At 42.5% G+C, this 14,781-nt stretch overlaps 1 protein-coding gene across 1 annotated transcript in view; it reads right to left on the bottom strand.

The window, feature by feature from the left end:
- Positions 1 to 14,781, bottom strand: part of LOC142289690 (contactin-associated protein-like 5) — a 766,069-nt gene that overhangs the window by 562,337 nt on the left and 188,951 nt on the right. The window contains exon 10 of the mRNA XM_075333618.1: positions 8,744 to 8,850. Coding sequence (XP_075189733.1) covers positions 8,744 to 8,850 — 107 coding nt within the window. The remainder of the gene's footprint in view (positions 1 to 8,743; positions 8,851 to 14,781) is intronic.

The raw sequence follows: 14,781 nt of genomic DNA on the forward strand, positions 1-14,781 counted from the left end.
CGTGCTCCATCCCCCATGCTGCGCACCCCCCATTGTAATCCATCCCCCATGCTGCACCAGCATCAGCCTCTCTACCCGCAGCATCAGCCTTCTGTCCCCAGCATCATCCCCTCTCTGTCCCCAGCCTCAGCCCCTCTCTGTCCCCAGCCTCAGCCCCTCTCTGTCCCCAGCCTCAGCCCCTCTCTGTCCCCAGCCTCAGCCCCTCTCTGTCCCCAGCCTCAGCCCCTCTCTGTCCCCTCCTCTGGCGACACTCACACACACGATCGCATCCACTAACACACACGATCGCATACACTCACACACACCCGATCCCGACACTCACACACACGATCGCATCCACTCACACACACGATCGCATCCACTCACACACACGATCGCATCCACTCACACACACCCGATCCCGACACACACACACCCGATCGCATACACTCACACACACACACACTGACGATATCGCACATACGCGCTCACAGTCACAACATCCGGAGATACCACATGCTTCTGGCCATGTGATCCTCCGTCAGGTCCTGGAAGGTCACAACAGCACAGTATCGAGGCCGAGAAGCAAGGGATATCGCCGGATGCTGTGAGTGTGTGGATGCGATGTGATGTGTGTGTGAGGTGTGTGTGAGAGTGAGTGTGAGAGTGAGTGTGAGCTGATGTGTGTGTGTGTGTGTGCGTGTGGATCTTCCGCCGCTACAGGACCTCGATGCGCTTGTAACCATGCCAACGTATCCCGTCCCCCGCTCGCACGGGAGCCCACACCACTCCCGTGCGAGCGGGGGATGGGGGATGGGGGGGGGAGTACAGTACTCACCCCCCTTAACAGCCGTGTCAGTTCGGGGAATGCGCGGGGGGGGAGAGGGGGGGGGGGAGTACAGTACTCACCTCCGTGACAGCCCTGTCAGTTCGGGGAATGCGCGGGGGGAGGTGGGCGGGGCCAGAGCTAACGTGCGTTGCGTGAGGGGGGCGGGGCGTGGCGTGGACGAATTGCCAATGCCTGCAGGGTGCCGGGGCGAGAGGCCAATCTGTGGGGGGGGCGGAGGCTGGGCGAGCGGCTGGCCAATCCGTGTGGGGGCGCAGCCTGGGCGAGCGGCCAATTGGTGTGGGGGGGCGGGGCCATGGCGAGCCCAGCGGCCAATCAGCTTTGTGTCACCGTAAGGACATGTCACGGTGACACTGTCACGGTGACACAATTTTGGAGCATGACAGACAGACAGACAGACAGAATAAGGCAATTATATATATAGATGGTATTAAAATAGTACATTAAAATTAGATTGAATTCACTCCTTTTTCCCATTCTTTTCATATTTTCATTGTTTAAGGAAACAAATTGAAGAGTGCATTTACAATACAGTTCTGTTTTGTGTGCTAAAATTCTCACGTACATGTGTGAGGCCTAAATCTGAAGATGTATAGTAACAGATAATTGTTTACCAGTGCGATTAGGCCCCTAAACGTCACTCACACATCCTACATCCTACTACCGTAAATAATATGAGTTTGTCTACTTCAGGGCATATGAATATGCATTTATGTCTATTTTATGTAAATTATTTGATTCATTATTTCTAAATTCACACACTGATCTGTGTTATCTGTGAAAGCAATGGTCTAATTAGGTTGAAACAGATGTCAACACCTTTTGGCAATACAAAATGAAAAAAAGTGCACCTGTGTGGCAACAGAGCAAGCGATAGCACCCGTTATATTAGTAATGCCCCACATAGCAAAGGTAAAAACTAATAAAAACAATAGTGAAGTTTGGTAGTGACTAGTAGCTTAGTTATAGAGGGTTATAACGATAAAGCATGTTGATATAGACTCTGTAGTACAGCAGAGAGGAAGGTCTCCCTGCCCCACCACTTTCTATTTTGTAGGTCACAGGTCACTTTAGGGTTGTGTCCCACTGAACAGCCATCACACACAGATTGTGAGAGTCTTAGTGCGCCGGTGGCACAATGATGTCCCTGTGTCGCTCAGGATGCTGCCTCTACAGGAGAATTAAACAGGGTCTGAGGTTAGGGGAATATGCATATGATTATTTTTTTTTACATTTTCTGTCACATGGAACTCATGGGACATTATAAGTATATGTGGTGGTATCTCAGGGGGCATTATTATTGTACATCTGAGGCCTGATGGGGCATTATTCGTATTTTGGGGAAAGTAGGGACATTTTTAGGGGGGACTGAGGAGGCATTATTAGTATATGTGTGGGATGACTCGGGGCATTATTAGAAAATGTGGTGGTGTCTCGTTGGGTATGATCAGTATACATCTGAGGGCCCTGTGGGCATTATTAGTATAAATCTGAAGGCTGATGGGGCATTATTCATATGATGGGGAAATTAGGGGCATTATTAGTAAATGTGGGGTACTCAGGGGGCATTATTAGTATATGTGGAGATGTCTCCGGGGGCATTATTAGAGAACATATGAGGGCTGATGGGGCATTATTCGTATGTTGGGGAAATTAGGGGCATTATTAGTATATGTAGGGATGACTCAGGGGTCATTATTAGTATAAGTTTGGGAACTCAAGGGCATTATTATTAAATGTGGTGGTGTCTCTGGGCTGTTATTAGTATACATCTGAGGGCTATGGGGGCATTATTCTTGAAAGTTTGGGAAATTAGGGGCATAATTAGTACACGTGGAGGAACTCAGAGGGCACTATTAGTATAAATATGGGACTCAGGGAGCATTATTAGTACAGGTGGAATTAATGGCGTTAAATAAGTGACTAAATTATTATTACTATTGGTGGGGATGACTCGGGCAGCATTATTGGTACATGTGGAGTGACTCGAGGGGTACTATTAGCAAATATTAGAGTGACTCAAGGTCTATTATTAGTGTATGGTGGAGAGACTCAGAGGCTACTAGTGTATGTGACTTAGGAGGTATTATTATTATATGTTGAAATACTTGGGTTACATAGCTATGTGTGCAGCATCTCAAGGGGATGTAATACTGTACATGAAGTGACTCAAGGGCATTATCTCTAAACATGGGAAACTCAGGGGATATTCTTACTATATATTATTAACATGCTATCCAACAGGTGCAGTACTAGAGACAAATACAGGAAGAGCAGGCTTGGGTGTAAGCAGGATAAGGAGATTTGGAAATACCAGTAGATGGTGCTGAAAGTTTGAGAAGTCAGATGTATCTATATAGGAAACTCTGTAGATTAGTCAAGGCTGGAAGAAATAGTTATGGTACATGAAGGTGGACTCAATTTACTAAATCGGTGACTTCTGGAAGCAATTGGTCACACAGGATTTAATTTAGGGGTATCAGACTACAGGGGGCTGAATATAAATGCACATCATAATTTTCAGATGTATATTTTTAAATTTTTTAGAAAACCATGTATCATTTCACAAATATTTGCAACTTTGTGTTGGTATATCACTTAAAATTCCAATACAATTAAATTAAGTTGGTGAGTGTAACGTGAAGAAATGTGCAAAAGTTCACAGGGCATGAATACTTTTCCAAGGCCCTGTATATGACGCTTGGAAGTACGAGCTCTGTATAAAAAAAATATATCATATATTTGAAGCTCTGTATAAAAAAAAATAAAAAAAAAACAAAGCCTGACCTCTATAAATGACATGAAAAAATCAAACAACACAGCATTTTGGATTTACTTAGATTGAAAACACTGAAATGGGCTCAAGTGTGGACGTGTATGACATTTTTCTTTAACCTCACAATGGCTAAAATTAAAGTTTGACTTGAAATTTATAAATAGAAACAGCGATATAAAAATCTGATTTACCACCCTGTAATGCCAGATGGGATCTAGTTTATTGTGAACATCATTATTTCTTAATTCTTTCTGATACATCGCGGTACAAAGTGTCAAACCTTCCCAACTAATAGGTTTATCAATGCTTTTAGTCACAGTTATAATTCATTCTGTAGGTGATAGGTTTTTCAGATGTAAATTCACACTCTGTGACTGCTAAACTTTCATCACCTGCATCCTTCCAATCTCAAGGTCACCCCACCTCATTAAAGCCTCAGTTCTAATTGGGTAACACTTATAGTGTACTTTAGTTTTTCTGTATGTTAAAAAATAGAGCAGCACTTAGAGAGTAATGCTGTTGGGTGAGGAAAGTGGAATCAGATTTCTATTTTTACTGCTTGTAAAAGTCGCAGATATTTTCCTTATTAAGTATTGAAGCGGTATTCTGTAGATGGCCATGGAAATACAATTAATTTCTTATAAAAGTTAGAGCTGACATATGAGAAACTCTAATATGTGAGGACTGCTGGGACATACAAGATTTACAGTACCAGTCAAAATTTCGGACACATCTGTCCATGCAATGGTTTTTCTTGTTCCTATTGGAATGTGCACATTGTAGATTCAGACGAAAGGTAGCAAAAGCACTAAAGAACACATACAAAAGCAAGGAGTAAAGATACAAGTGTAAACATTCCAGAATATGTGTTGTCCCTTTCATGATCAGGCAGTTTTCCATTGAACTTTTGTTTTATCCTGCCTTTTTTTCAAGACCCAACTTTTTTTATTTTCCATCCACATAGCCATTGGATGAGCGTTTCTTTTTTTGTGGGACAAGTTGTACTTTTGAATGACTTAAAACAATGAAAATCCAGCTTCACGGTGTGTGGATAAGATAGAAACTTATTGAAAGTCCATCCAAAGTTAAAATGCAGATATCTATGTCAATAGAAAAATTAAAAAAAAGAACGTGTTTCGAATGATAAACATTCTTAATCATGATAACTTTACAAATAAATATATAGTCTCCAACAGATAAAGCTTAACTAATTACAACACACAATTTCAATATGAAATCATGTGTTGTAATCAGTTAAGGTTGATGTGTTGGACCGATATAAAACATGCTGTGGTGCAACGGAGAAGGAAACCGATCACGCAATAGAGGTCAATGGAACAAGGTCTCCTATTGGCTGGCGCTCATAATGACAGGAACAGGAGTTATCAGCAGACTCAGGGATGCGGTGAAAACACATTGGCGCCCCTCGCCAGCACATGTTTAATTTGGCACCCCTCGCCAGGGCATGTTTAATGCCACTCTAAGAGATTGACTGAAGCATTTAACAGAGGCATTTAACAGGTTAGCAGCTGTGGGCAATGTAGGCACATGACGGTTTATTAAATCAGCCATCATGTGTAGGGAAAGGTTCAGGCTAGGCATGCAAGTCTGCATTAAAGGCAGGGACATGACATACTACATAATCCATACTATGAAGATTATACATTTTAATAAAATTTGATGAGAATTCAACTCCATTGGTATACATTTTCTCTATTTAGGATCAGCTGGACCACAAAGTTATGTTAAAACAGCCTGAGCATGCCTTCAGGACAGTTGAAGGCCATTCCAGGTGCCTGATAAAGCTTCTTGAGAAAATGACAAGGGGGTGTAAAGTTTTCATTAGTGCATCAATGTAAAGGCAGGAACTTAGAGGAATCTATGGTACAGTATAACACATATTCTGGCTTGTTGCACAGATGTCTTTTACTTCTTACTTTCCTATATGTTTATTTCTGGTGATGCTGTCTTCAGTGAATCTACAATGTGTACATCTCAATAAGAACAAATAAGACAGGCATGTCCAAACCTTTCACTTGCACGGTATGTAATATGAATTATCCTCTACATTTCACTGTACATCAAAGAGTATGGATCATAACAATGAGACAAATCATAAACCTGACATCTGAAGATAAGAAGCCAAACATGATAGCACATTGTGGAAAAACAATTGTTTAATCAGGGAAAAACACAATAAAAAATGGTTTGTAAGAAGAAAGAAATGTTCAAAACGAATAAAGGAAGAAAAGAGAACCAGACACACTTGGTTTAGGAAGAAAGACAAAAAAGAGTTTAAGAAAAAAGACAAGGAAGCATTAAAGCACACATAAAAAACAGGAAACAGAATAAAGGCAGAGAAAAGAAACAAATCAAAGAAGAACATGGAGAATGGGAAGTGAGAAAGAAAACAAACAAGAGAAAAACAAAAATGGAAAAGAAGAAATAGAAAATGAGTAAGCTAAAAATAAAGAAGATGGGATCAAAGAAAATGAAGAAACAGTAGGGGATAAATAGTAAATAGTGAGGAGCAATCATGTTCACCACTGCTCGTTACTCAATCAAGCATTGGAGTTTAAAAATGCTCAAATTACCCACTGACTTCCATTATTCTCAGTCGCTGATTCGAGTCCGAGAATCCCGATGATCGATCGAGTAACGATCAGTGGGGAGCACGCTCGCCCATCAATAAGGGTAAACAAAAAAAAAGAAGAATTTGAGTAAGAAAAGAATGAAGGAAAAAATAGAGAAAGAAGCAAAAGTCTAAGGGAAAGAAAGAAAACAGAAAGTAAATGGAAAATGATACAGTATCTCAGAAGGAAGTACAGTATTTTTAGGAGACGTACTTTTCCTCCCAAATCTTTCGGAAGGAATATGAGGGATGTGTCTTAAAATCTGAATGTAGCTTATAGGGAGGTGGTGGAGAGGGGTCACAGGAAGCAGGGCAATGCTGTGTGCTGTGCTGTGGGCGCTGAACCCTGAAGCACTGCTCTGTGCGGTGGGCGGCCTGGCTCTGTGCGGTGGGCAACCCTGCTCTATGTGGTTCTGTGTGGTGGGTGGCCCTGCTCTGTGCGGTTCTGTTCAGCAAGCGGCCCTGCTCTGTGTGGCTCTGTGCATTGGGTGGTCCTGCTATGTGCGGCGGACGCTGCTGCTCTGTGGAGCAGGACATTCTGAAGATATCGGCTGTAAGGGTTTCAAATAATGGTGCCCAAAGTTGGCGCGTGTGCAGATGACGCTCTTGGCTCAAGCTCTCATCTGCACATGCGCCGACTCGAACCTTGGTTTATTTGAAGCCCGCACCACTGACATCTTCAAAATGGCCAGTGACTCACTGCCCGCAGTGAGCACCAGCACAGGGCAGCGCCAGCTACCCCTGCACAGAGCAGCGCCCACTGCCCCAGCACAGCATCGCCCCTGCCTCCTGTGACCCGCTCAACCATCGCTGTCACTCTATCTGGCCGGTAAGACACCACATTATTATAAAACGGACCCCATTTTTTTACCTTTTTTTATCTCTAAATTTGCGGTGCGTCTTATAATCCGGTGCGTCTTATAAAAAGAAAAATATGGTAAGTTAAGGAAAAAAAGAAAATGTAAGAAAGGAAGAAATAATGGACAGGTAAGCAAATGGGAAAGAAAATAAAAAAACAACATGCAGAATTGGTAGTAAAGAAGCGAAAAAAAAATGAAAAAAAAAAAGTATGGGAACATAGAGAAAGCAGGACATAGAGAATAAAGGAGGCAATATTAGTAGAAAGGGAAGAAAGCAGGGCAAGATTTAAATGAAAAAGTGATAGGCAAAATATGAAAAGGGAAAAGGAAGTAAGTATAACACTTAGAAAACATTAAGGAGTAAATAGCAAGGCAAGCCACACCTGAAAATGAAAGAAGGAAGAAAGCAAGGTAATAAAGAGGAAAGGAAGGAAAAGAAGAAATGAAAAGAAAGAAGGAAGGTTTACACTTGTCTACCTATGGCAATTTCATGTTCTTCCAGAAGAAATTAAATGTGATAATTAATTGTGTTGTATTCTAGTTCTTATAAAGCCTGGATAAGGCCAAGAGATCGGATATTAACAAGAAATGCAGGTCATTTATCATTAACATCTTCCTTTGACTTTCAGTTTGTTATTCTGTCTAATCACCTCTAAGATGTTGAAGATAAAGTAGATCCTTAAAGCTGGGTTCACACATTGCGACAGCGACAACGACATCGCTGTTACGTTACCATTTTCTGTGACGTAACAGCGACCTTGTAAGTCGCTGTTATGATCGCTGCTTAGCTGTCAAACACAGCGACGCAGCAGCGATCCTAACGTCGCTACATGTGTACTGCAGCTACATGTGCACAGAGCAGGAGCCGGCACTAGCAGCAAGAGCGGTGGAGGCTGGTAACGAAGGTAAATATCGGGTAACCAGGGAAAGGTCTTCCCTTGGTTACCCGATGTTTACAGTGGTTACAGCTTTCCGCAGCTGCCAGACGCCGGCTCCTGCTCCCTGCTCGCTTCAGTTTGTCGCTCTCTCGCTGTCACACACAGCAATGTGTGCTTCACAGCGGGAGAGCGATGACGAAAAAATGGAGCAGGACATTCAGCAACGAGCAACGACCTCACAGCAGGGGCCAGCTTGTTGCTGGATGTCACACACAGCGACAGCGACGGGACGTCGCTGCAACGTCACAGAAAATGGTGACGTAGCAGCGACGTCATTGTCGTCGTCGCTGTGTGTGACACCACCTTAAGTCCTTGACGAGCTCCTTAATATGTTGTGGTTATTTCCATGTAAGACATTAACTCTATATATACACAGAATCAGTGAATGAAGTAAGAATTTTTATCCATGAATTGTGGGCATTATATCTGTGGCCGCCTCCGGGGTAATTAGCTTACAAGGGCAGTGGATCTGCTGAATGTTCATAACCACATTTAATTTCTAATAAACCAAGTCATAATTTATTTTCCATAAGGTCTCTGCTTAAGAATAGTAACGCATTGTGACTAATGATAAACACTAGTGATGAATGAGCACTACCATGCTCGGGTGGTGGGTACTCCTAATGGGCAGTTTGATGCTCGGATGAAGACCGATTGTTACATAATCCGCACTGGATCCCAGTCCCCATATAAAGGTATAAGACTACTTACAACTATGGCAAGTGGCGTCCGAGTAGCCCCTGTCCACACAGTCACACTGAAATGTGCTCCAAGTCTGGGAACATTCTCCTCCGTGTTCGCAGTGATTTGGCAGACATCTATTGGAAACAAGAAATCCACAGAGTCTGATTTGTGAGTATCACTGTGCAGCTGAGTATCTGGATGTAAAAATGACTTCCAAATGATGTCGACAGTTAATTAGCTGTGGAGAGACTGAAAGATATCTGAGCAAATCAATAATTTCAAATGGTAGATGCTCTAGAAATTGATGAACCAGATACGCTATATTACTAAACAAGAGTCAACCCCTCGCAAAAAGGAGACTCAGTTTAGACTCAATTACAAATTATTTTTTTTCATTGCAGAGAAATATCACAGCTCAGACAGGAACGGATGGCATTTGCTGGATGGGTATATGAGCATTAGCATAACAAAAAGCGTTTATACTTAAATACAACCATTTTAATTAACTTCTTTCTGCAATTTCAGTCTCTTCAGCATTTTTAGCCTTCAATGTTTAACTAATTAACTCTGGCATTTGGTGAGTAAAGTGGGCAAATGTATAGTATGTGAGATATAGTATAGCATACGAGCCATGTACTGTATACATAGCACACATTTCTACAGAACCCTGAATTTAAGCTTTTGGGGCTTGTGAGAGAATGCAAACCATTTTGTTCTTATAGAAACCATCTTGTGTTATAACTGAATGATGTAATAGGACACAGCTAACACTGATGGGCAGGGAAGTTTCACATTTCTACACACACCCCTGCGGCTCTTAATGGTACATAGTTATTTCTTTGTTTGGGATACTATATAAACTGTTCACGTGATGTAATAAAGACAGAAACTTTCAGAACACCACAGATGGTGTGTACTATATTGATTCCCAAGTGCTTGTAAAACAGATCATATTCATTTGGAGTTCCAATGGTATAGAAGGATTGTATTTTGCTCAAATGCTCAATACAAAATTAGAATACCTTCAAAAAAACACTTCATGCTAATATTTAAAACTCAATATTATACCAAATACATGAGCGGGGAGAATGGTGCATTCTAGATTTGGTGTGTCCATGGATTCCATCAACACCAAAGTATTAGATTTCCTGGATTGTTTTAAGCATCTAAAGCCATGTTCACATGCAGCATTTTTGCTTCATATATTTCTTCAGTCAAAACCTGTTTTCTTGACAGTAAAAATGATAAGTTTAAAACCCCTGGTATAGAGCATTTTTTACGCTTTTTTTCTGCAGTGTTTTTTTGGGTGTGGATTACATGTGTACTTTGTGCACAGTACAGTACATATTTAATAAATTTAGTTGTATTCACCAAAAACACGTCAAATATGCAACAAGAAAATAATTGTGTTTTTTAAGCATATTTCACTTTTTCATTGCTTTTTATGAGTGAAAAAGGCTGCAAAAATAATGACAAAAAAACTCAGAAAAAATGCAGTGTACTTAGCTGTAGAAATTATTTTTGAACACCAATTAGACAAGTGTGGCGCCCCTGGGCTACAGGCGCCACAGGGTATTACACCACTTGTCAGGGGTAATATCACACACATACAACAGTAAGGTGCTTACTCACAGGGGGGTTGGACGAGTGCAGACAGGATAGTTAGCCATCACAAAGCATGGAACTTTCCCAGTCGCTAGGAAAACCACTGGGGGCAGGCACCACATGGGGTAGAAGTAGGCGCAACCATCACACTTACAGAACAGCTTGGGATAACATCTAGCACTGACAACTGGTGTTAGTGTTTCTCTCTCTTCGTGGGCCCGTAACTTGGAGCAGGAGGCTCAGCCTGGGTTCCAGATGGCAACTGAGGGACACTTCACTAAAAGACTTTCACGGGCACTAGCGGTGACCGTCGACTATCCGGGACCAGCTGGAGCCCATTGTGGTAGAGATCGGTACTCTGGGGCAGCGCCTTAACTACTGTTAAGGAGTCGACTTCTCCTTCAATCACCAGAAGCTGCTGCATCACCACTGTGGGCGGCGCTGGGGACGAGGGAGCAGTCAGTGGCTCTGCTGGGCGCAGGCTCCGCTCATCTATTAGGCTGGGTTTCACTAGGACCTGCAGTACCACTGGTTGACTGTGGTGGTGTTTGCGTTCCGGCTGGAGTAACTATCTTTCAGCTGGGGCCAATGGGAAGGCAATACACTCCTCTTATACTTTCTCCCTTCTGCTGGCAAGTGCCAGATATAGTCCTGTAATTCCCTGCTAGACTCTAGTTCCTTGCTGTTAGTTTGTATTCCCGTATATTGACCTTCGCTTGACCACCTGACCACTCTTCTGCCTGCCGTTCCTGTACTTTGCTGCTAGCTCCGGTTTTGACCCTTAGCCTGATATCTGACCACTCTCCCGCCTGCTGATTTTTGTCCCTGTTCTACCTTCTGGATTTGATTCTGCCTGGTTGCTGCTCTTCTCAGGACCGCATTCTTCCGTGGGCAGCGATATTCTGGGCCCTGTCGTAATTCCAAATCCCTGTATAGGGGTTAAAGGGTTGCGGGGTCTGGGTTCCTGCTAAGTGGGCGGTTGCCTCTATTTATCTCTTTCACCAATCCTGAGTCCGTGGCTCCAGGCAGGCATCACAACTACTTGTGAGTAAAAGACCTGGAACCCCAGACCATGCTTTTGCCTCTCCTTTCGTGGCACTGGCGCCCAGCGCTTTGGTGCCAACGGGGACTACCACCACCCCCGTCCTTACTTAGTTATTCTCCCTGGGGTAATCCCGCTCTGCCTGTGGGGAGGAACACCATCCCAGCTGCAACCCTCACCATCAGCCCTGGAGAGCAGCACCCACAGCGGCGGCCTGTCCCTGGCCACGTACCACAGGTGGCGTCACGATCATCAAATAGACTTTCCCAACCGTCACTACCACCTCCATCCTTCCTACCACTCTCCACCCCACTTTCTGTATGCCTCGGGGGAACGGAACCGGGCCAGGCCACCCCGTGATAACGCAGAGGATCTGCATCCCCGACCCGGCAGCGAGAGGTTAAAACATCTGCCCCGTGGGGCGCTACACAAGCGGCTCAATTAAAATAAAAATATCCAATCCTTGCTAAATGAAAGAGAACATATTTCTGCAATTATTAGCGATTAGACATCCCCTATAATTTTGTGTATACAGTCACTATGAAAACCTATGTCCCATGGGAGCATAATATAAATATAACACATTATAGTTTCATGTTTTGTGATAGATAACATTTAGTCATTAGCTTGCATGTGAATATTAGCATTAAATGATGGATGTAATATATGAGGTCAGTTGTGTCATATAGTTTAGAAATTTCAGCAAAATTTGCTTTTTGCTAAGGCCAAGTTTAAACCCTTTTCACAGCGCTTCTCCCGTGTTATATAATCCTCTTGACTATTTTTCCTTGGTATAAGAGGCGCTGAAGGGATATAGTAAACCGATCTGCTCATTTGTTCCGCTACAATATTTGCGTAATGCCAATTTTCATTTTCCTCTGATTGTAGCCAAAATAAAGCGGACAGAAATGAGGGAGAAGAATATATTGTTTGCTCCGTCTGTAAAAAAGAAATTGAACTTTAGGATCTGTTATTGCCAAACTGTCATATCACTCAGCATCAAACTTCCAAAATCCTTCTAAAATGAATCTTCCAAATGAATTATCCGGCACAGCAAACATATCAACCAAAATACGTGTGAAGTGAAGTCTGCCCGTGCAATTATTGGATTGTTTTGTGTCATTTTGTTCTTATTTTCTTTTATTATAACAGATTTAACTTATATTTCCTGTTATAGCTGAGTACCTGAAATATAAAGGAAGTATTTACAATTATCTATCTATTTATTTATTTATTTATCTAATTCTATCTCTGTAGCTGTCTCTTTACATACATAACCAGTCTATCTACAATAGTAGAAAAAGAGCTAAAGGGTGCTTTACACGCTGCGACATCGTTACCAATATATCATCGGGGTCACGTCATTAGTGACGCACATCCAGCGCCGGTAGCGACATCGCAGCGTGTAACACTAATGAGCGATGATCAACGATCGCAAAGTCGTACCAAAATGGTGATCATTGACACGTCGTTCATTTCTTTAATATCGCTGCTGCCACCGGTACGATGTTGTTTGTCGTTCCTGCGGCATCACACATCGCTATGTGTGACACCGCAGGAGCGGGGAACATCTCCTTACCTGCGTCAACCGGCAATGCTGAAGAAAGGAAGTGTGCGGGATGTTACGTCCTGCTCATTTCCGCCCCTCCGCTTCTATTGGCCGGCCACTTAGTGACGCGGCAGTGACATCGCTATGATGCCGAACACCCCTCCCCCTTGAAGGAGGGATTGTTCAGCAGTCATAGCAACGTCGCTGTCAAGGTATGTGCGTGTGACGCTGCTGTAGCGATAATGTTCGCTACGACAGCGATCACACAATATCAAACATGACGGGGGCAGGTGCTATCGCGCGCAACATCGCTAGCAATTGCTAGCGATGTCGCAGTGTGTAAAGTATCCCTTACTTTTGGCATGGATAAAACTTTTTTTTCACATTTTTTCAGTTTGGAGAGCAAACTATGTATCTATCTATCAATTTGTTTTGCGAGCACTGTAGAAATCAATACAGCACACAGGCTAGTTTGGTGCATTGGAGACTTCTATTTTATTAACAAATGTGACCAGTTTATATAGGGTTTTCAGACAAAGAACAAGGTGTTTCTGAACTATGCAACAATAAAGATAGTAGGGGCATGACAGAAATGTTCAACTGCCCCATCCATTAATGTTACTTGATCACCGTGACATAGATAAATAGCCATGTCTATCTATTAACCCTTTAATGACTGCGGGTAGTGATATTACGTCCCTGCAGTCATAGTGTTAATCCCCACCTGCTGCGGGCTGCTGGCGGGGATCCGCGCACATGTGAGCTGATTTGAACAGCTGACATGTGTACCTTGCAGGTACAAGTGTAATCGCTATCCACCCATACCTGTTAACCCCTTAAATGGCGCTGTCAAGATGTGACAGCGCCATATTAACGGCGATCGAGGTAGACGATTACTCACCGCTCGATACCGGAAGTCACGTAACGTGATCACATGGATATGGTGGTTGTCATGGTACCACAGGGTCATGTGATGACTCCTGTAGCTTACATGACTAAGGTCCTGTAAGAAACAGTCGAGTACTGCAGCTTACATGAGATGATCCTTTTTCCCGGTCTGACCCGTGCTGCTCTGATCGGGAGAAATTAATGAGCGATCAGACTGCTGATCCTTATAGCCCCTAAGGGAGCTAGTAAAATTAATAAAAAACTTTAAAAAAAAGTTTTGAAAAATTAAAAAGAAAAATAAAAACCCTAAAAGTTCAAATCACCCCCCCATTCACCTCATTGAAAATTAAAGGGTTAAAAATATAAAAAATATACACACATTTGGTATCGCCGCAAACAAAAATGCCCGATCTATCAAAATATTTAAAATCAATTAATCTGATCGGTACACGGCAAAGCGATTAAAAAAAATCCAAACACAAAAATTATGTTTTTGGGTTGCCACAGCATTGCATTAAAATATAGTGAAAGGAAATCAAAACGTTGCGTCTACGAAAAAATGGTATAATTAAAAAAGCCAGCTCAAGACGCAAAAAATAAGAAATTATTGTGCCCCAGATCCCGAAAAATGAGAATGCTATGGGTCTCGGAAAATGGCGATAACAGCGCTAATCTTTTTTGGGACAAATACTGTATTTTTTCACCCCTTAGATAAAAGTAAACATATACATGTTTGGTATCTATGAACTTTTACCGACCTGAGGAATCATACTGACATGTCAACTTTATCATATAGTGAATGTGAAAAAACACCTATATAATAGCCAACTAGTGGGAGGCCTCTGCGATCGCCAGGATATAACGGTACCGCAGGATTATAGAAAGATCATTAATATGGAGGACTATATGACTGCAGGTTTACTAGTTCTCTAAGGATAATTTCCTGTTGATAAAACAGTTAATTTATCAAAACTAAAGCAA

The sequence above is a fragment of the Anomaloglossus baeobatrachus genome, chromosome 2, assembly GCF_048569485.1.
Source record: "Anomaloglossus baeobatrachus isolate aAnoBae1 chromosome 2, aAnoBae1.hap1, whole genome shotgun sequence".
Lineage (NCBI taxonomy): Eukaryota > Metazoa > Chordata > Amphibia > Anura > Aromobatidae > Anomaloglossus > Anomaloglossus baeobatrachus.